This window comes from Rhincodon typus, chromosome 6, assembly GCF_021869965.1.
Source record: "Rhincodon typus isolate 14 chromosome 6, sRhiTyp1.1, whole genome shotgun sequence".
NCBI classification, from domain to species: Eukaryota; Metazoa; Chordata; class Chondrichthyes; order Orectolobiformes; family Rhincodontidae; genus Rhincodon; species Rhincodon typus.
The window spans coordinates 14,371,646-14,395,716 of record NC_063337.1 but is presented as its reverse complement, the minus strand read 5'-3'; the positions used below and the strand labels follow the sequence as shown (position 1 = coordinate 14,395,716).

Here is a 24,071-nt window from a genome sequence, read left to right as displayed (position 1 = left end):
TCAAGAAATGAATGTTATACCAACTTCCCTACGTTAGTTCATTAAGCAATTCAATACTGATCTTATTACATTGTTTCTCTAGTGTCTCATTATCCTGTGTAATTAATATTTGTAGTTTGAAAAACATCTGCTTGTTTCATTTCTTTTGCTTTGGAAAGTTTATCTAGCCTTCTCATTTTAGCTAATGGGGCCAGATGCAGGACAGACTCAGAACATTGTCAATGTGTTCCATAGCTTGCTCCCTGGAAGCACGTGAAAGCATGACAGGCTCTTCAGGAACACTGCAGAATCACAAGGCAGCTTCAAGCAACTCACAAACTGCAAAATTACACTAAAACACTGAGTGCAGCCATACAGTTTTCCTCACCTCATCAATTAACTTCCTGGCATTGGCTGTTGTGTAATCTCCAGCAAAAAACACTACCAAGCACAATTCATCGCTGTTCTTCTGCCTGTGCCCCCGCGTGACTGGAACAATGCTCCTATTCAGCTCGGTGGAGATCCGAACTGATTTGAACTCTTCCAAATCAGGAAGAGGAATGAAATCCTGGGGTATTGCATCTTCAGGCAATAAGGTCCAGTTGTTTTCATCTGCAACAGGGGTGAAGTCATGGATGTTGCTCCAGTTGTTGTTGAAGATGCTCAAACCTGCATCTTTGAACTGGTAGCCCAACTCAGGATAATAATATTGGAAACAACCAAACTTCATGCCCGTAGATGATTCGATGATAGGCTGTGTGGCACAACATAGGAAGATGTCCATTTTTTTGCAATCACGAGTGCGGAATTGCTGACAAGCAACAATACATTTGCAGTCTGTACAGTCACGGAAAAAGACACTGCCCTTGATGGGTCCTAGAAATATCCTGCAGTTGGAACAGTCGTCAATGGTGATTGTGGCAGAGTGGTCAAAAACATAAATGTTGCAATTTTCACATTCTTGGATCACAAATTGCTCACCAGCAACTTTACCAGGCAATCGGCCCACTGTTTCATCCTTTAATTGAGCCAGCATATAGTCCTTGACATCAATCTATAGGAATAAAAAGCAAAACAAATTACTTCAAACATAGACAAAAATATCTGTTCCAATCTACTGAACAGAAGTGAATCTTACTGAAAATGCATAATTATAAATAACAGTTGTCTATAACAAAATAGAAAAATGCACATGTACAATTTTTGTAACAAAACAGTATGCTCTGCAAATTATTCAATCCTTCCTTTTGGACACAACATGCTATACTCACATTAGTCATAAATTCCAATTGTGTTTTACTTTGCACTAACTTGTAACTGGGCAGACGGGATCAAGCAAACAATACAGGCTGTGATGTGAAGGTGCATAGGAATTTGGGAGATGCTTACTCTTTGCAGCAGAGGATGACATTGCAAAATGGTGCCATCCACACCAGCTGTTAACTTTTATAAGCAACATAAAAGTTGATCCTGATTTTTGGGGGATTTTTCAAGGCTTCAAAGTTTATATGCTGTAGTTTATAGTCGTTCTATGTGGTTGGAGTGAGGGCCACGCATGTAGTTCAGATGGTCTCTAAGTGCAAGTTCTACGGTATATCAGCACATCACTATATTGTTATTACTAAACACTATGAAAATGATGAATTTTTCATTCACAAGTCATTCGATAAGCATTGGGTAAATACACAAATAGATTTATTTCAAATATCAGTTTGGCTCTGTTGAGACAGAAGGCTGAATTTCAAACAACGCAACTTAAGATCAATAATAAAAAAAATTTAAAAAAATAAAAAGTTACAATCCAGGCAGACAGTGGGACAGTGATTAGCACTGCTGCCTCACAGCACCAGGGAGTCAGGTTCGACTCCAGCCTTGGGTGACTGCCTGTGTGGAGTTTGCGCATTCTCCCAGTGTCTGTGCGAGTTTCCTCTGGGTGGTCCAGTTTGCTGCCACAGTCCAGTGACGTGCAGGTTAAGTGGACTAGCCATGGTAAATGTAAGGTTATGGGAATAGAGTGGGTGGCATGCAGATTTGATAGGCTAAATGGCCTCCTTCAACACTGTAGGGGTTCTATGATTCAAAGAAAGAACGTGCTGAATTCCTAGAGTGATCATCTTTTGGAAGAGACATTAAACAAAGACACCAACTGCCTGTACAGATGGCTGAAAAAAAAAGATTCTACTGCACTGCTCAGAAAAGAGCAAAGGATTTTTCCCTCCAAATATGTAAATTTATCTTTCAACACTTTGGCTAATACCAAAGAGCTAAAAGATAATGCATCTTTGTAATTTTTTTTCTTCACAGTTTAAACAATGCTGACATATTAAACACTTAGTATATCATGCGGAATCACCATCCTGCAATCCCCTTCCTAACAGGACTGCTGGTGGCCTTGTAGCTCAAGGACTTCAGCAGTGCAAGAAAGCAATCACTACTGCCTTCCGCAAGGCAACTTGGAATGGGCAATAATTGCTGGTTCTCACCAGAGGTGCCCACATACTGTAAACAAATAATATAGAGAAAAAAAAATCTGCAACGAGAAGAAAGTTAGCTATATGATTACAACCATTAGCAGCAAAGTTCTACATAAAACAATGGAAGGAAATGTAACATTACTGATGTTACTCCACTTAAAATATCCCTGATTTTAACCACTCTGCTATTGATGACTGCCTCAATAGACCCAAAGTTAAGCAATTTCTTCCTGAAACAGCTCTACTTCTTTAGCTCACTTTTATCTTTTGAGCAACTCCTTAAAACCTAGCTTGTTGACCAAGCATTTGGTCATCTCACCTTTGTATCTCCACTTGCAGCTTGATATCATCTTTTCTTTTACAATACTTCTGTGAAATTCCACATAACATTTTATTACATTATTGGCACTGTTTAAAAATAGATTGATGTTGAAAGCCTCATGCTTTACAATACCCTGTTAAAGGATCAATCATGGGAATGAAATCCCACCTTAAAGATGATGTGTGGCAGGAAACAGCCAGCTTTCCTGTGCTCCTCTCTATGCCTTCAAGTTCATGTTCTTCATTTCCACTTCTCAAATGAAAGTGGTTTTACCACAAGAGTTGCTAAGTTGAGCACAGCAGTTAGACCAGTACCAGATAACCCACAAGTTTTGACATTAGCTTACCACAGTGACATTACAGTAGCTTGTACATACTTTTCAACATATTGCTAGTATTGGTCGACCAGCTTTCCTTTTCAATTTATTTTTGTTAGTGGAGTTAGGAACCTGGATTACTGCATTCAGTTCTGGGTGCTGCACTACAGGAAGTATTGTCCTTGGGAGGAGGTCATTACAGATTTGCCAGAAAGATACCAGGTCTAAAAAGAGTTGAATTTTAAGAACAGATTGCAGAAATAGAGCTTGTACTCCACAGAGTGCAGAAAATTAAGGTATGATCTAATTGAGGCATACGATTAAAGAACTTAATAGGATAGACAGAGAAACAATTTCCATTGGTCCGACGGTATCAACTAGGGCTGGGTATGGCAAAACTTTAAAATTAAGATTACAACAAAGCCCTTGTGATTTCAGGAAGCTATTCTTCACCCAAGGATTGTGAAAATCTGAAACATGTTTGCTGAAAAGGCTAGTCAATTTAAAAAAGAGAAATGCATAGATGTTTGTCAAGCAAGAATAATAAAGGAATATTGAGCAAAGACAGGTAAATACAGTTAAAATACAAATCAGTTGTGATAACCAAGAAGCAAAATGGCCTGTTTTGATGTGTAGGTAGAATTGATGTTGTGGTTGGTTGGCTCGCTGGGCTGGTTCATTGTTCAGCAGACATTTCATTACCCTGCTGGGTAACATCATCAGTGCAGCCTCCGATGAAGCGCCACTGAGTTTTCCCACCTGTCATTTAAAAACTCTGGTGTCCATTGAGCTGGATTATCTCACTTCCGGTTTTCCTTCGCAATGGAGTCTAGCTGTGTTTATTGATGGCTTTCTTAGTGCAGAACCAGGCCTGTAGGAATTCCCGTGCTTGTTTCTGCTTCATCCGTCCCAGGATCCTGATGTTGTCCCAATCGAATTGGTGGTTTTCCTTCTCCATGTGGATGGAGATGAGGGAGTATTGGTCATGTCTTTTTGTTGCCAGTTGATGTTAGTGTACCCTTATGGTTAATTTCCTTCCTGCTTGTCCAATGTAATGTTTTTCACAGTCTTTGCAGGGAATCTTGTATATGACATTGGTCCTGTCCATAGTGGGTAGTGGGTCTTTAGTTGGACAAACAGGAAGGAAATTAACCACAAGAGTACATGAACATCATCTGGCAACAAAAAGACATGTGCAATACTCACTCATCTCCATCCACATGGATAAGGAAAACCACCAATTCGATTGGGACAACACCAGGATCCTGGGACAGGAGAAATAGAGACAAGCATGGGAATTCCTACAGGGCTGGTTCTCCACTAAGCCATCAATAAACAGAGATAGACCCCAGAAACACTCCATTGCAAAGGAAAACTGAAAGGGAGGTAATCCAGCTCAATGGACACCAGAGTTTAAATGACAGGCAGGAAAACACCACAGTGCTTCATCGGAGGCTGCACTGATGTTACCCAGCAGGGGAACAAAACGTCTGCGAAACAACGAGCCAGCTCGGCAAGCCAACCAACCACAACCCGAGCTACAAATCTACTCTAAAATCTTAGGGGTAGAATTGATATTTAGATTACAGCATTTATTTCAATGCCAATACATTGGCTAGAATGACAAATTAAGTTTTGGGGAACCAAAAAATACATGCTGTAATTAAAGTTCAAAGGCACAAGAAAAGCCCCACTGTAAACCTCATCAACTGCAAGAAATTCAGCAGCTTAAAAAAGTGTGAATAGCCCCATTGGGTGCAAAGTTTAGGTGCTGTACAACTCTTTTTACCAACAAGTGGCTGAACATTCAGTGTGTCAGCTTAACAGAGATCAGGAATTTATAGTAAAATCTACAGCGTAGTTTGCTTTTGCTCCGAGACGTGGTATTGGAACAAAGAACAAAGTTCTGATAACTACCAGTGAATGTGCCACAAGTTAGGACTTGGGCATTGTTGTACAAGTGGATTTTTAATGGAGTGATAAGTTTAAATACCTACCAAACTGCCTTGCCAGCACTGAAACTTTACTTCTATGTAGGTTCTGATTCCCCTGTATTTTAAATTAGTGAAAATTATTTAAAAATTAGAAAATGATAATTTCAAAAATGTTACCCGCATGATTTTGCACTGAATGAAATATTTTAATTTACATTCCCCAATTCAAACTCTGTAGGTCTCGATAGGGATTCTTTAGCATGTTTGGCATGGTAACATGCTATCTTAGTTCTGGCTAGAAAAAAACATGTAAATTCTTTAAAACATCTGTGGAATCTATCACTGGATTTTCAAGAGCTTGCATTAATTGTAAAGGGATCAATTGAAATTTATTTGGAAAAGACAAACTGGTCCATGTAACCTGGCAGTCTTTAACCCAGAAACAGTAGTAATTAAGAAAAAAAGCCATGTGACTGGCAGATACAGTTAAGTGCTGCAAGTAGAGAATTTGAAGGCTTAAGCCCCAAATGTTTAGACACAAATAGAAAGCACACAGAGACGGAAAGAGGAAGAAACAAAACTCCTGTAATGACTATGATATCATTCTCAGGAAGAGTAACGTTCTTCTATCTGACATTAATAAAATGAAATGTTAGCTTTTGGAGGTATTGAGAGAGTTGATGAAATAGTGAACCACAATATTGTTTAAAAATAGTTGTTAAAAAGGAAATCCACAACATTAGCACTGAAGACAAACAGGCTTTATAGAAATGTATCTTGTTATTGATGATGATCACATCTGTTAAACCCAAAGGTGAGAGCTATTGTCAGATTGGACTTCTGATCTATCCTTTATGAATCAGGAACATGTTATCGAACTGTGCAATGGCACAATTCCACATTTGTGCAGGGAGTGATGCAAATGCTTGTGGTTCCACAAGATGTACTTTTATTGTATCAATTATTCAAGTGAATTTTTTTTTAAATTTGAAGCATCATTTGCCTGTTAAGTAATGCAAATTATATATGAATTATGATTTGTGAAAAACTACTTGAGAAATGGCACTGATATTTATTTAATTTGGTGTCATTCAGTAAATTCAATTAATTTGGTTATGGTTCCCCACAGACATCATAACAAATGAAGCAGTCACAGACATTTGTCCTGGTCATAGAGATTCAAGGTCCCTTATAGAGGAAACCCTCAAATTCTGCCAGAATTTAAATTAGATAAATAAAATCTGAAACTGAAAGCTAGTTTGACCATGAAATTATCATTGCTCATTGTAAAAACTCAGATCGGGGTTTATTAATGTCCTCAGTAAGTGAATGTACCACCAGATCCACAGCAACGTGGTTGCCTCGTAAAGCTCTCCGAAATTGCCTAGCAAGCCATTCAACTTAAAAAACACAGCATCGGACTATGAGCCAGTAACATCAGGTTTGACCTTGCCTTCATCCCTCCCAATGTGGTCTACTGAATGCACGAACAAGAACTATTACAACGTTTAAAAGACATTTGGATAAGTACATGAATAGGAAAGTTTGGAGGGATATGGGCCAGGAGCAGACAGGCGGGACTAATTTAGTTTGGGACCATGTTTGGCATGGACTGGTTAAACTGAAGGTTCTGTTTCTGTGCTGTATGACTATGACCATGACCATAAAGCAAAGTATTAAAAAAAAATCAGTGAATTTAACAAACAGAACAACAGCAATTTATATTTTTTGGTGATACAGACTTGATAGGCCAAAGGCCTCATGTGTACTATATGATCCTATGATTCACGCGCATTTCTTTGTTAACTGAAAATCAACTACAATTTTCCCAAAGGATACATGCTCCACATCACTCTTCCTGCACAATTAATGCATAAAAAGCAATTAGATTTGTACAGGCACAGTCTAATTAAAAAGTCTGTTACCTTTACAATTAAGGCATATTTTAGCTTGGTAGTTCGCACATGCAAATGTAATCTAATTAAAAACTATTGGGGCTGCAGACCTAGTAAAGGTTCTGTTCACACCAGTTGCCTTCCAACTTGAACAGACAAGTTTTTTAAAAAATTCTCACAATAAAGGGGAGGACAGGAAGATCAGCATTTATTGCCCATGTCAATCATCCATAAAATGATGACAATGAACGGAAGTACAAAAGCATTTATCAAGTTACCAAAGTCTTACTGGTCTAACAGGTATTGAGCATCACAGCTTGTTAATGAATACTTTTGGGTCAGATACTGAAGGCAAACACATTGTCCATTCTACTGTATATCAACGAAGAATTAAATATTTTGCTGAGAGGACAGGGACTTGAAAACTTTAAGGAATTGTAGTTCTCAGGTAAGACTATATCCCAAAGAACAATAAGATTTCATCCTACAACCCATTAGCTTGAGAACCAGGTTAAAGACAGAATGCAGAAGTCCTAGAAAGATTACTTTCCGTAAGATTTAGGTCATTTGCCCCATTGAGTCTGTTCTGCCATTCAATGAGATCATGGCAGATCTGGTAATTCTCAACTCCACTTTCCTATCATTTTCCCATGCATTTTGATCCCTTATCGATTAAAAACCAATGTCAGCCTTCAATATACCTAATGACCCAGTTTCTGCAGCCCTCTAAAAAGTAAAGAACTCCACAGATTCACTTCCCTCAACAGAAATTCCTCTTGATTAGTCTTAAATGGGTGACCCCTTACTCAGATTATGGGCTGTGGTCCTTGATCTACCAAGAAGGGAAACAACAGCTCAGCATTTACCCTGTCAAGCGCCACCAACCCCCTCACCCCGCCACAACTAAGAATCTAAAGATGTTTCACTTAAATTACGAAATTCTAAAGTACAAGCCAAAGTAGCTCAACCACCTTCATAAGAAAATCTCTCTATACCACAACTCAACCTTGTGAACCCTTGCTGACTGTCTCAAATGCAAGTATACCATTCCTTCAATAGAGGGCCAAAACTCTTGACAATACCCCAGCTGTGGTCTGAAAAGTGCCTTGCATGATTTTAGCAAGGCCTCCCAGATTTTTATACTCCATTCCCTTTGAAAAAAAAAGGCCAACATTCCATTCATCTTCCCAAGATCTGCTGCACTTGGAAGCTAACTTTCTGCGACTTGTGCATTGGGACTCCCGAATAACTTTGTGGCTTTCTGCAGTCTACTTCCATTTATATAACATTCAGTTCTTTTATTCCTCCTGCCAAAGTGCATGTCACATTTACCCATATTTTATTCCATCTACAAACTTTTTCTCCACTCACCTAACCATTCTACATCCCTCTGCTGACTCTGTCACCCTTAGATATTCATTTTACCTTACCATCTAATTGTGTGTCATTCACAAACTTGGCAATAGTACATTCACTTCCCTCATCCAAGTCACTAATATATATTGTAAATAATTGTGGCCCCAACACTGATCCCTGTGGCACTCAATTTGTTACAGGTTGCCATCCTAAAAAAATGTCCCCCTTATCCCAAACCTCTGTCTTCTCTCCCTGTTAACATACTAACCTCAACTTCATTAGCTTTTATTTATTAAGTAGTCTCACATATGGTGCCTTGTCAAGCACCTTTCGGAAATCCAGACAGTTTACATCTACTGGCTCCCTTTAACTACTCTACTTGTTATCTCCTCAAACAATTCTAAAATTTTTCAGGCATGATTTTCCCCTTCATGAAATTATGCTGACTCTGTTTGATTAGATTTTGTATTTCTAAATGCTCTATTACGTTCTTTATCACAGCTTAACATTTTTCCCTATGACAGGTTGCTCTTGACACAGATCTTATCGTTTACATGCTAATTATTGCAGTTTAAATTTACAGTTTACATTCTAATTTTAGTTTCATAATCTGAACACGAATTCTTAAATTGGAGTTTAATAAATAGCTGATACATCCATGAAATTTAAAAAGGTGGAGGAATTGATCTAAATGGTAAAATACAGGATGTGTTGGAGACTTGGAGAGAAGGAAAGAAGATGGAAGACAGCATGGCAATCAGACATGGAAAACTTTACAAACATACAAAAGACGAAAAGGAGTAAACCACTCAGCTGCACAAACCAGTTCTGCCATTTAATAAGATCACAGTTAATCAGGTTATTGCCTCAACTCCACATTCCTATTTATTCCTGATAAGCATATGGATGAAAAGCTATCAAGAACCTATCTATCTCTGCCTTAAACTTTTCAAACCTTCAGCTTCACTGCTTTTTGAGGAGAGTGCAAGAGACTCATGACCCAAGAAAATGTTGCCCCCACATCTGTCTTAAATGGGTGACCCCATATTTTTAATCTCAGTTTGATGATCGTGAATTTTTCTAAGAGCCATGTTTTTAATAATAGCTTCCATGCCTTTCTTTTGACAGACATTAAGCTAAGCAGCCTGTGGCCTCCTGCTTTTTGAATAAAGACGACAGATTCACAATTTCCAATCTAAAATTCTTCCTTGAATCTAGGGAATTTTGGGAAATTAAAATCAATACAACAACCACCTAGCTAGACACTCGTTAACATCCTAGGTTAAACTGGATAAAGTTCATGAGGAACTTGGACTTGAAAGTTCACAGTCCACAGCTTCAACAATTTGGACGAAAATACTTCTTGATGATTGCAATATTCTCAAGTTCCTCCATTCCATATCCTGTTTCACTGCCATTTCCAGTTTGTCACTTGTATCCTCTATAATAAAGGCTGATGCAAAATACCTTTTCAATTACCTGCCATCTTCTTATTTTCCATACTCACTTTCCATATGACCAACGCTACTTTATTAACTCTTTAAAATATCTACAGAAACTTTCATATATTTTTAAATTTATAGCTAGCTTTCTCATATTAAAAATTCCCCCCTTAGTAATCGTTTCATCGTTCTGATATTTACTATACTCTGTCCAATCTCCTGACCTATCAGCCATGCAATCATATACTTTTTCTTTAAATCTTGAGTTAAAGATGAATGCAGTCCACCCCTTGGATTTTTCTTCCTCATTGTAATGATTGATTCGGAAAACTCCACTTTTAAATGTCTGCCACTGCATCTCTATTGACTTCTCTCAAATTGATTTGCTAGTTCACATTGGCTAGCTCTGTTTTTAAATTTGAACAATTACGGTGCCTTAAGTTTAAAATACTAGTCTTGTACCTCAATTGATTGTAAAGTTCAACTACATGTTGATTGCTGCTACCTTGGGATGCCTTCACTCTGGGGTCATTAATTAATCCTGGCTCATTGTACAATACAAGGTCTAGTATTGCCTGTTCTCTGACTGGCTCCTAAACATAGTCTAAAAAACCTATGAAAACATTCAATCGGACCTCTTCTAGGTTACCTTTGTCCATCTGACTTTTCCAGTCTATATACAGGTTAAAATATCCTATGATTATCACCTTACCTTTCTGTTAAGCTCATATTATTCTTCATACTTCATTCCAGCACGTGGCTACCACTTGGAGACTTATACATCATTCCCACAAGTCATTTCTTGCCTTTATCATTTCTCATTTCTTCAAAAAACCATTGTGTTCAAATGGTTTAGCTACTTAGATCATGCCAATCTATTGTGCTAATATATAGCATCATTATTGAGAACAGCCATCCTTCCACATTTTCATAGCTTCCTGTCATTCCCAAATGTCATGTGGCTTTACTGGCAGATCCTAAACGATGTCATCGTGCAGTCATTTTCTGTAGTGGCTGCCACGTTGTACCTATTTCTTTAGGGATACCAGAGAGAAAAGGAGGAGAAAGAAGAACAAAGAGGCTCACCAGAGTGTGTGGCAGGAGGTGGAAGAATCAGAATTGACTTTGCATTCACAGTTGAAACCATGAAAAGGAGCAAATTTAAATGATCAAGCACTGCTTTAAAAATGTAACTCTAATCAAACACTTAAAAAGGGTGAACTGGAGAGGTATTGTGTAGAATCAATTTTCCTCATTAAAACTAAAAGATTATGAATTCATTACACACAGCATAAATGAGGACACTGATGCCCACATGATATTCTTCCTAGATCAGTTCCATTGAAACTTGTAGCAATGACAGAGTAAACTCAAAATCACAAGCAAAATAATTTTCCATTACAGACTTAAGTTTTTTTTAAACCTGCACATCATCCACCAGCAGATGACTTAAAACTGGCTACCTATTTTTGGGGGGCATATTTAATCATAAGAAAGAGAAATGTATCTTTTTTCCTTTGAATTGCACTTCAAATCCATGACTAGGACTAGAGGAGAAACTGTGCTAACTGACTGTACACCACCGTAACCACTTTATATGTGAAAAATAAAAATACACAGGAATCTCAGACTGAGGAATCAAAGCAGGTATCACAAGGGAAATAGAAATGTTGCACTAATTGAACTTGGTAGTTCAGACAGTTTGGGCTAAAACACTTGACTGGGGCAGAGTAGAGAAAACGGGTTGTGCTAAACATGATTCCTATATATCTGATACATACAATGAATGCCCAAAATAGGAATTATGTTAACATCCTTGCTATTGAATACCGGAAGCAAGCCTCCACCAGAGACCAACCCTGAATCTGTAACTAACACACACGCACCTTTATTACTGGAGTAGCTTACTTTAATCATATGACAATAATGGTCAAACATCAAGGTAACACCATAGAAATAGAACTTTCACGCAATACTGTATTCCACCAAGGATAAATCAGAACATATTTAAATATCTCACCCTTGGAACTACATGCTCAAGAAAGATTTCTCACTGAAAATAGATCTTCCTGCATTTTAATACATAGTAAGCTTTCCATACTTTTTCCTCCCAATTTTACAAATTAGGAATAAAGTTTTTTTTTTTTAAAATCAAGGATCTGAAATAATGATGGTTCGAAAACAGCAGGAAGGAGCAGAGAAAAATCCTAGGAATACACCAATCAAGACTTCATGTTACAAAGGTGACAAACAAAACTAAAACGTTCTGTATTTGAATGTATGTAGCATTTATAATGTAAAAAAATTGATAGCACACATTGAAGTAAATAAATACAATCTGACAGCTCTGGCTTTAGGATGACTTAGATTGGGTCCTGAATATTGAAGGGCATATGATACTAAAGAAAAATAGGAAGCTAAGTAAAGGTGCAGGGGTATTGCTGTTAACCAAGAATAATTATTCCATTTGTGCAACAGTTAAAGAAGACTTCATTCAGGAGATTAGGATGTAGAATCAGTTTGGGTAGAGATGAAGAATAGAAGGATTGGGGTTAGTGGTCTACAGGCCCCCTAACAGTACCAACAATGTGGGACAGGCTATACAATAAGATATACAAGGTACGTGTAACACAGGGTTATAATCATGGATGGTTTCAATCTACATATAAACTGGAAGAATAGAATTAGCATTAGCTTAGATGAGGATTTTATTAAAAGTCTTGGAGATAGTTCCAAAATTCTGATGATCTAAGAAATTAACCAATGAGCAATGTATATTACCTGTAATATTGTGTAATATGATATGATGAATTATTGACTTCAGAGTTACATACCCCTCAGTAGCAGTAACCAAAATACGACTGAATTTTTAGATCAAATTTGAAAAAGGGAAAAACAGTGAGCCCAAGACTAATTTTTAAACATAAGAGTAACTTTGTGGGCATCGAAGCTAATCTATCATACGAACCTAGGGGATTAATCAGACTTCATTTCAGAAAACTCAGATCAAGTATATTCTGGCTATAGAGCAAAACTCTAAAGGGATAATCATTTTGCAAGTTTTGGGGACATTTGTGGTTAGGGTCTTCGAAATTTAATTCACTTCAATATTTGTTTGAAAAATAAAAAGACCAAGATCATTGTACAGAATGCAAGAGTGGAGAAAATATTAATCATGAGTTGACATCAAGATTGTTAAACTGCAGACCAAAGAGATGACTGAAAGAATGTGAAGTGCACCATAACAGAAGAGTCTAGGCAAGGCTACAACAGATCAGTCTTGGACATGAAATGATTTTCAAACAACCTGTGGATAATACATCGCACTAAGTTGCACAGAAGTATATGGAAGTTTCCAGCAATACATAACCTGGCTCAGTTATGGTTGTCAAAAAAAATGTCTTGGGTGGGGCACAGTAGCCAAGATTGTGAAATACACAAGCTCTTCAATTAAATATTTGCACATGCTCCATCTATCAAATTGCCTTCCCAATTAGTTCTACAGAAGGGGCACAACAACTAAGATTCACTTGAGACCAACAAAATCATTGCTGAGCTAACACATCCTTCAGTAACATCAGCTGTCATTTGTATCAAATTGAATACATTTATAAGTCCTTTTGCCATTTAGAGGCAAAAGAAAACAGATACAACAGCCGTCAGTTGAAGACTTAAAATTTTTAACAGTTAGCAAGGCATTTATAGGCAATTTTTTTTGTGGCAAATAAACAAACCATCAATAACTCATTCCAAAGGCTTTATATTTTGTCATAAAGCAGATTAACAGTTTAGCCTTGGTTGCAGATTACAGGAACCAGGATAAGAAATCGAGCAAGAAATATTGAACAAGCTTGTATGGCAATTAACTAATTTACTTGAGGCAAATATCTGATCACGGTCCAAAACTAAATCCTGGCGCTTGAAGTGAAAAATAGTTTTCTAAAAAAAAGTGACATGATGAACAACTCCATTAAACATGTTTCACTTCATTCATTGGTTAACACCTGTTTTAGAAGTGAAAAATTACTAAAATCTAATATTCAAACTATTAAATTACATACAAACAAAATACCACAAATTGTTTTGTTTTTACCTTATAAATACAGACATTGGTTTTGGGAAGTCAGATGGTGAGTCACAAAGACTTCAGAGCCTGTTCTCGTAACCACAGTCTTTATATGGCTGGTTCAATTCAGTTCCGGGTAAGCGCCCACCAGGATGGGAAATTCAGCCACTATTGAATGTCATTACACTATCTAATTATATTATAATTACCATATGATAGAGGGAATGTCATTAATGATGCAACTGAAAATGATTAGACCTAGAGAAATATTCCGAGGATGTCTTGCAACAATGTCCTGGCACTGAGAAAATGGGCCTCCATCAACCACAGCCATCTCTCTTTGTGCTCATATGAAATCAACCTGTGGAGAAACTCTCCCCGCCCCTTGATTCCCATGCTAGGGCTCCATGTCAAACTGTCAAACGCCACATTGATATCAGGGCAGTTACTCTCAATTCAGGAATTCTTCTCTCTTGACCACATTTACTCCAAGGCACAATGAGGCTTGGAGGTAAGCGGTCCTGATGGAATTCAAATTGAGCCGAAGTGAGCAGGTTATTGCTGAGTAACCACAAATAGTAAGATTTCAGATGAGAATAGGGTTCCGATTTCTGTGAAGATCTCCACTGGCAAACGGTTGTCACTCAATCACCCAGACTCAAAAAATAGTCTGCACAGTTAAACACGATGAGCTGATGAGAGGCCAGCTCACAGTAATCAGTGTTTACAGGAGAGGACGTTAGAAAACTATGGAAAGAAAACTGTTTGAGTTACCGCATCTGAAGTGAAGGAAACCACAAAATTATCATTATGAACATCAATATCAATAGTTTCTAATCAAACATCAAACTAGTGCCCAGATGAGTGCACTGCCCTTAAAATGGGGAGTAGATTCTTGACTTCTGACAGCATTCTTACAGTAAAGATGCCAGATTCTACTTCATTGAAAGTAGATAGCCAACTCAAGCAAATTTGTTGATAGTGGAAATCTGAAACAGAAATAAAAGTTGCTTAAAATATTCAGCAGGCCAACCTCTATCTCTTTGACAAAGCTTTTGGTCATCTGCTCTAATGGAAACTCTACACAGACTGAGTTGTATTGCTATACTGCACAAACTACAATTCACCACACACCACTTCTCAGTAGAATCGCAGAAAAAAAAGGTCATCTTGTGGTTTGACTAGTTCTTAGCTACTTGTTTCAGAGTATAAGACCTCTGTAACTGTCTCCAGTCAAGTTATAATGACCAAGAGTACAATTATCAAAATTGCATGCTGCCTTTCCACATAATTTTGTAGGAGAGATATAGCAATGAGACCTGAAACCACCTTCAGCACAGAATATTGCAGCAGGAGGGCAGGACAAGGAATACTTAACCCAATGCAAGTTCAGATATTGTTAATGCCATAACAGTTTCCCTATTATCAGCCAGATTACAATGTAATTGGAAAAAAAAAAGTTTAAAAGGTTACATGGCAGGAGGGAAATGCAACACAGACCGCTTGTACTGGAAACCTTGCTCTACATTATGGAAGTCTACAAATATGACCCATTGCCACAGAAAACAACCACTTCAGCCATAAATCTTTAAAAAAAAAGCCATGACACCATCTTCACAAGTGGAATCCTAAGTCTTTTTTCAAGTCATGAAAAACTGGCGTCAGAAGTACTCAGTAAACTGACAAGACTGTGAGCTAAAATGGATAATTATGAAGCAAATATCAACTGAAGTATTTTTCTCCAAAAATATTCAAGACATTGCCTAAATACACATTATTAGGTTGTTCTAATACATCTCATATCTACGTGGTTACACGTATACAAGCATAACATTTAATTAGGCTCCTGCTTTAGTCTGAATTGAGTATGTATTCCTCCTGTAGTTTGTTGACAGTGGCTTCATTGCTCAACATCGACAGGGCAAGGGGAAAGAGAGGCGGGGCTAAGGAAAAGGGAGTGGGAGTAGGGGCAGCAGACAGGAGCCTAGGAGTTAATCGCGGCGGATACGGGGCAGGGTTCGGGTGAGGGTTGTTGTTGGGGCTCGGAGTTGAGGAGGAAACAAGGGGCTATTGAGGGCGGGGGCCGGGAACAGGGTATGTTGAGATGGGTTTGGAGCCTAGGGTGACCAGTCACCTTCGGTGTGGCTGCATCTATTGGTCTTGGTCTTGGTCTTGGTCCCGGTCCCGGTCCCGGTCCCGGTCCCAACCCTAACCCTCGCTCCCCCCAGGGACTCACCTTCTCCCGCTGGTCCCAGCTGTATTGCTTGGGCTCCTCCTCGGCATCAGGTTCCTTCTTCTTTTTCTTCTTCTTCTCTTGGTCTTTCTCCTTAGATTTCCGGGAAAACAGGCAACCCATTTTGCCCTCTACCTCTAACGCTCCCTGTCCCTCGGTCCCGGCCCCTGACAACCGCTTCCCCTCGCCCTGCCGACCAAACCCACCAATCAGAACGCGGGACCGCTGCGTGTTTGCCAATCACCACACGGCGCCTCTGTAGATTCGCCAATCAGAGCGCGGGGATGCTCCATTTCCACCAATTAGAGCGCGGGGGGGCTGCACAGTTTCCGCCAATCACAACGAGGGCCTGCTCCGTCTCTACCAATCAGATCGCAGGTAAACTTGGGGAATTACAGCGTGGAGTAGCTCGGCCTCCGCCTATCACAGAGCGAGTTGACTTTTTGTTGCTCCAATCACTTGCAGGAATCCTATTACTGATCAATCAGATCACAGAGGTTCTGGTCTCCGCCAATCAGAATGACCTTGACGTTCAATCAATCCTCGTGGGTATTTGAGAGTGGTGACTGTCACGGACTCCGGCTGCGGACCGTGCCTATCTCAAAGGTAGATTTAATTCTAGTGATAACCATCACCAGGTGTATTTCTTCTCAGTTCCTAACCAGGCCAATAGGAACTGCCTTCGAACAAAGACATCAATCTCCAGGCTGACCAATGAAAAACGCCGTTTAACAGCCTTCCCGCTGATTTAACCAATCGCTGCCAAGGATCCAACAAGCATTTGGCCAATCAGGTAAAAACTAACTCCAGAAGAATCACCAATCGCAGTTTAGAGGGAAGGGACCAATCAAGATGAGAAATCAATATTCACCAATCATGGTACAGAAAACAGCACAGGAGACACAGGCCTGCTGTGTTCATCCAGCCCTGCACCTTGTTGTCACAGTACCAATATTCTTCACTCACCGTATAGAGGATAGGAACCAATCAGAGACAAGATATCAAAATTCTCCAATCATGGTACAGAAGGCAAAGACCAGTCACAGGCAAGGTATCAATATTCCCCAATTGCAGTACTGAAAACAGGAACCAATCAGAAGCAAGTTGTCAATAATCACCAATCACAATAAAGAGGTAAGGACCAATCAGAGACAAAATATCAATATTCTCCAATCAAAGTACAGAAAGCAGGGACCTATGAGAGACAAAATATTAATATTCGACAAACACAGAATAGAATATAGGCACCTACCATCACTAACAACCCTTCAGCTCTTTCCACCAAATTAAGCTTTATAAAACTTAAATTTTAATACAACATGCTGTACTGTATAATAGAATTGCATATCATAACTTAATCTCATAAATTTCTTTTAGTTTTATTTAATCTTTTTGCTCTTTAGAAATATTTATGTTTACTTTTGACTCTCATTTAATCGGTAATTGTAATGAAAATGACACTTGCTATTCTTATGAACTGTAAGGCAAGTTTGAGAATGTAATTAACAATGTGGGATTATCCCATACATAATAAATCCTAATCTCTATAAGAGACCATAGAACATAGGAGTATAAGTAGATCTTTTAATGAGATCATGGCTGACCTAAAAACCCACAAGTCCACTATCCTGCCTTTTCCCCATAACTCTTGATTTCCTTACTGGCCTATTTCAGCCTTTGCTATCTTAATGATCCAGCTTTTCCAGCTCTCTGCAGTGAAGAATTCCACAAATTCATTACTCCTTGGGAAGAAATTCCTCATCATCTCTGTCTTTAATGGACAAACCCTCACTCTGAGATTATTCCCTCTGGTTCTAAACTTTCCCACAAGGGGAAGCCACCATTGCTCACCTACACCGCCAAGCCCCCAAACAATCATATATGTTTCAATAGGTCACCTCAAGTTCTTCTACATTTAATGAATACAGGCCAACTTACTCAACCTCTCATCATCAGAAAATCCATCCATATCATGACCCACTTAGTGAATCTTCTCTGGACTGCCAGCAATATTAGTATATCTTTTATTAGATAAGGAGACCAAAACTGTTCACATTTTCCATATCAGTATTTTTTCTTGTTTTTGTTCAATTTCTTGTCTATTTCTTGTCCAAGCTTTTTTTAAAGTTATTTTTAATCAACCTTTTCAGACATGTTATGACCCATTTTCATTGGCAGGTGAGATCTGAACCCAGATCTTCTGGCCAGATGTAGACACACTGTACTGTATCATAAGAGCCATTAAAAGGTAATGTGGTCTTCTTCTCTCATTAGCTGTGGTCGTCCATTCACTAGCCCCAAACACAATGAGCTGAATTTTACAGGATACCATGGTCCCCAACGAACTAGCTAAAAGTCATTAGTGAGCCTGCCACCATACTGACAACTGCACCTCAGCAATTCTACAGTGGGAGCTGTGTTAATTCCCCTATCACAGGAGTTCTGCTCCTATCTCAGGTACATTTTAACACTTGTAAAGGGTCCCAGGAGCAGAGGGATATGTGTGTAATACAGATTGAGAGTGCAGCTGATAAAGCATTCAATATTCCGGGACAAAAGGGTTATGGTTAAGGGTTATAGTGAGCAGGCGGGTAAGTGGAGCTGAGTCTCAAAAAGATCAGCAATAATCTTATTAAATGACGGGGCAGGCTCGAGGGGCCAGATGGCCTACTCCTGCTCCTAGTTCTTATGTTCTAAAAACAGAAAGTGCTGGAGAAAATCAGCAGGTCTGGCAGCATCTGTGGAGAGAGAAACAGACTTAAAGTTTCAAGTCTTAATTATTCAATTTTATTAATAGGAGCACAGGGCACAAGAGCAATGAAATTATGTTGAACTTTATATAGGACACTTGGTCAGCCCCAGTTGGAGTAATGCATCCAGTTCTGAGCACCACCCTTTAGGATGGATATGAGAGCATTGAAGAGAGTGCAGAACGGATTCACATGAAGAGATCCAGGGTGAGGAACTTCAGCTAGGAAGACAGATTTAAAAAATTAGGGCTGTTTTCGTTGGAGAAAAGAAGGCTAAGAGATCTGATTTAAGTATTCAAAATTATGATGGGTCTGGACAGAGTAGATAAGGAGAAACTATTTTCACGTGTGAATCAGGGGACACAGTTTTAAAGTTATTGGCAAGAAGAAGCAAAGTGATACGCCAATAAACCTTATCATGCAGCGAGGTCTGGAATGCGGTGCCTGAGACTTCAAATGAAATATTCGAAAAATAATTTGACTGTTATCTGAAAAGGAAAAATGTGGAGTATTGTGGACAGAAGGCTGGAGAATCACACTCTAAGTAAATTTCTCAATCAGACAGCTGGTGCAGATATGATTAACTGAATGACCTCCTTCAGCGCAGTAACAATTCTGTGATTCTGTACAGATTAGCCAGCGGTTGTATAGTCCTAGCAACACCAAGTGAGAGTGATGGTCTACATGTAGTCCCAACAAAGAGGAACCAGGAACCAGCAAACGGGTGTTGAGCATCGAATGACAGACCGAACAAAGAGGATAAAGAGAAGGGGTGTTGGGGGTAATGAGAGTGAACCTGCGGGGAAATGCCTCCAATCCTCCCAGAGGGGCTGCAAATCTGTTCCGCTCTCCTCTTCCCTGACAACTTACACAACTTACACAACTAAATCTAAGGGGCTACCTGCTTGGGTGAGAGGGTAAAATAGTGGTAGACATGGAATGAGACCCTTAAGTGACCATTAATTCACCATTCGAGGAACTCAATAGGCCCAAGGACAGGTGAAGTATCCTTCACTTCTACCATTCCTCTGTTTATATTTTGGACAGCTCCTGATAGGTGGTGGGCTGACACCCATTAGAATTTAAGAGTTAGCCCCTACCTGCTGGGAAGTGTAGATTCTAACACTGGTGTACTTAAAATGTCTCCTGCCCTCTACCTAAATCTCTTGCATTAAACCTTAACTTCCTCATTGAAGCCCCTCATTTACCAGGTACCCTATCCTATTAGACACCTTTATGTGATGCTTGAACAAAAAAAAACCCACAATTTTTGTAGTCTTTCTGTGCAATTGTACCGCTATGAAGTTGCACTGTCAACCCACTCTAATGTTTCAATATCCTTTCTATTGTGGACCCAAAGCTGCACACACTACTCCAACTGTTCCCTTACTAAGATTACATCTTGACTTTTAACTTCAGTATCTCTTCTTACGAATCTCGATAATTTACTCATAGCTTCATCTAATTGAAGTGCACTGTTCAAATATTGTGAAGGTGAATCCTAAAATTTTGCTTGCTGTTTCCCATCACTGAAGGTATCTCCATTTATGGGTGAGTTCAATAACTTTTAATAGAATGTCCATCTTGCACTCAATGATGGAGCATTCTTTCTTCTCCACAACATCCCATCCTTGACGCTAAGAATCTTTTTTTTTAAGTCCAGGATTTGTCTGAAAATTTGGAAACCCCATTCTCTTGAGTTATACTTTTGTTTTTATTTTGCATTACTTCTTTTCCCTTTACTCCTCCAAGACAGATAAACGTTGGGTGGTGAGCCTGTACAATTCTCTGTCACAGAAAGCAATTGAGACGAAAACGTTGAATGTTTTCAAGAAGTAACTCGACATCATTCTTAGAACTAAAGGAATTAAGGATAGAAGGAGAAAGGGGAAAGGGTACTGAATTGGATAATCAGCCACTATCATAGTGAATGGAAGAGCAAGCTTGAAGGGGCAAATAGCCTACTTCTGCTCCAATTTTCTTTGTTCTAAGGCCTGTCTCTTTCTCTTCCCCACACTCAGTACCCTGCCTTTACAATTCCCTTCACAGTTCTTCAATATTCCTCACGTTACCTTCTCTGTTGTTTTTGTTCCAGGCTCATTTCCCTCTTAGGTAAGGCTATGGACCAAGTGCAGGTAAATGGGTTGAATGCAGTTTGGTATTCGTAGGTTGGCATAGACATGGTGGGCCGAAGGACTTGTTTCTATGCTGTATGACTCTATGGCTACAGGTTCCCTCTGTGCATCCTCCAAAGTATTCATTAAGGCAAGTGGTGGCAGCAACCCTTGATTGTCTACCTTCCTGTGTAATGTAAGCGCTGAGGGTCAATTTTGCCAACCTCTTTCCTGTCCAACACACAGCTCCCACCACTGGCCCTATTGACTCTGCTGTCATCAGCCCGCAATGTATCTCCCTACAGGATATCCATTCACATTTAAAAAAGGTCTTTGTTCTCCATGCATGTACTCAAGATTATCGCAGCAATATCATTCATTGCCTTAATGAAAACCTGATTGAGAGTGAAGATACCGTTCTCCTTAATGATGTCTACATGCCTGGCTTTGTCTTCCACCATTTACCCAGTGAAGACTTTGGGGTGGCACTGGGGCACTTATCAACAGGTCAGACCTTGATCTAACCCACTACTCCTCTGGGAATTTTTCCTCCTTTAAGCATCTCATCTTGGTCCAACCCCTCATCTCTCTTTCAAAATCATACTTTTGTACTCCCTTCTCAAGTATACAAAAAATGTTATTACTGAAAGATCTTCATTTTCTTCCTCCTTCAGTCTCTGTATGGAACAACTTCTCATTTTTGATAATTTCAAGCTCCAGCTCAGGAATCAAGTTCTTTTTCCACTGCTTTCACTACCTTCTATCCTTCCTAAATCTCTCCCCCATGTAAACTTTCCAGTCCATATTCACAATCAACTCCCTTGACACTGCTATCTCATATGGTCTTCTTTGTTTTATTATATCAATCAAATATAAGGACAGTTCCAATCACTTCCTGTAACACTCTCTACTGACAACCCTTCCATGTCCCAATCCTACTTCCATTCGTATCCACCAGTGAAAAAGACTATCCCCCAATTCATTTCAGTTGCATCTACAATTTTAGCTGTTGAATCTTCTGCTGTCTGTTCAACAGAACATTACTGCAGCTGCTCCATTACACTCTCCCACTCTGTATCCCTTTATCATGGTGGCCGATAAGGTTAACAGTTCTCTTCTTTCAGCCATTGCCCTTCCTTGAAATTTGCCACCATCAGCTTTCTCCTCATAAAAAAAACCTTTAACCCCACTGAATTTACAAACTGCCATCCCATCTCCAATCTCCCTTCCCTGTCTAAAGTCCTTGAATGTGCTGTGACCTCTCAAACCTGTTCCCAATTTTCTCAGCATTCCATGCTTGAATCCCTGCAACTAGATTATCACTTTGTCACAGAATTGAAATGGTTACAAGCAGACAGGTTTGGTCTCAGACTGTTTCCAGAGAGAGGGATTGAGTCAAAGTTGAATCGAAGTCACAAATGATATCCTGTGAGACTGTGACAAAGGTAAACTATCCCTTTTCATCCTTCTCAACCTACCTGCAATGTTTGACACACGTGACCATACCATCCTTTACCAACTCCTCTCCCCTGTCATCCAGCTGGGTGGGACTACTCTCATCTAATTTTCATTCTTATTAATCTAATTGTAGCCTATCACTTGCAATTTCTCCGCTCCCACTTCCACACAGTTATTTTGGTAGCCCTCAAGATTCAATCATGGATCTCTGTTATTTCTCATCTAAATCATCTCTTCTAGATTACCCTCCATGACAGTATCCAAAGGCACAATATTAGTTCTAAATGTAGTTCACTGCCATCTCTCTTACTTCCTCCATTATTGCTAAATTATCAGACTGCTTATCTGACATCCTGTATTGGATGTGAGATTTCCTCCCATTAAATATTAGGAATTTTTAAAATTCCACTTTATTATCCAAACAGAAATTATTTACATTGATTGTTTATCCAAGAATTGCATGTAAATGAATAATAAAATAAAAAAAAGAAAATGACTATATCACAGAGGTCTAACTTTGATTAAAATGTTTTAAAAACTATTCCAATGCATTAACATAGACAGTCAGTGAGTCCCATCACAAATGCATATTCTCATCCATTCTTATGAAGATTGAAGGCTATCGACTCAATCCTTCTCTCTGGCAACAGTCTGAGACTAAACCTGTCTGCTTGTAACCTTGGTGTCACATTTGACCCCAAGGTGACCTTCCATTCATATATCCATGGCAGCTCTACTATTGCTTATTTCCATCGCTGTCTAACATCCTCAACTTTGCCCTTGTCTAAGCTCATCTCCTACTGAAACATCCATTCTTGCCTTTGTTATCTCTAGACTTGACTATCTTAAATACTTCTAATAGGTCTCCCACATTCTATCCTCTGCAAATTTGAGGTCATTTAAAAATCTGCTCCTTACAACAAAACTTAACCTTTACAGAATTCCATTTACCTATCATCCAAATGTGTTCTGAATTAAGTTGGTTCCCAGTCAAGCTCAATCTTGACATTAAAATTTTCATAGATAGTAGGAACTGCCGATGCTGGAGAATCTGAGATAACAAGGTGTAGAGCTGGATGAACACAGCAGGCCAAGCAGCATCAGAGGAGCAGGAAAACTGACCTGAAGAAGGGTCCAGATCCGAAATGTCAGCTTTCCTGCTCCTCTGATGCTGCTTGGCCTGCTGTGTTGATCCAGCTCTACACCTTGTTATCTTATATTAAAATTTTCATCTTGTTTTCTGTTTCCTCTATGGTCTCATCCCACTCTACCTCTGTAATCTCGTCCATGCCATAACCCTCTGAGGTAATTGCATTCATTTAATTCTGATCTCTCGAGCACCCTGATTTTAATTGCTTCAGCATTGGTGGCCGTGCTTGAAGTGGTCTAGTCCCTATGCTCTGGAATTCACACCCAACACCTTTTTATTGTCTTAAAATATTTCTTTAGACTTAAGTTTTTGAGAAATTTTTTGGCCATCCGCCCAACATTTCTTGTGTGGCTCAGTGTCATATGTGGTATTGGGATGCCTTCTTACATTAAAGAGGTGCTATCCTAATGTAAGTAGTTGTTGTGGGTCACTGCAGCGAATAGAAAGTGGTCCCAGAACAAGAATCTTTAGTTGGAGACCCATTTATAACCAGCCTAAGATATAGCCTTCAATTCCTACTCATTATTTGCTATCAAGGTAATTTGTTGCCCTCTCCGTTCCAATGCTTGCTACTCATATATC

General features: G+C 39.1%; 1 protein-coding gene across 1 annotated transcript; it reads right to left on the bottom strand.

Annotated features, from left to right (window-relative positions):
* Positions 1 to 331: 331 nt before the first annotated feature.
* LOC125483300 (protein XRP2-like) lies at positions 332 to 16,223 on the bottom strand. Its single transcript, XM_048597888.1, has 2 exons — positions 16,021 to 16,223; positions 332 to 1,033 (listed from the first exon to the last, which is right to left on the bottom strand). Exons 1-2 carry the CDS (start codon positions 16,138 to 16,140, stop codon positions 332 to 334), a joined length of 822 nt encoding a protein of 273 aa, XP_048453845.1. The 5' UTR covers positions 16,141 to 16,223.
* Positions 16,224 to 24,071: the final 7,848 nt, after the last annotated feature.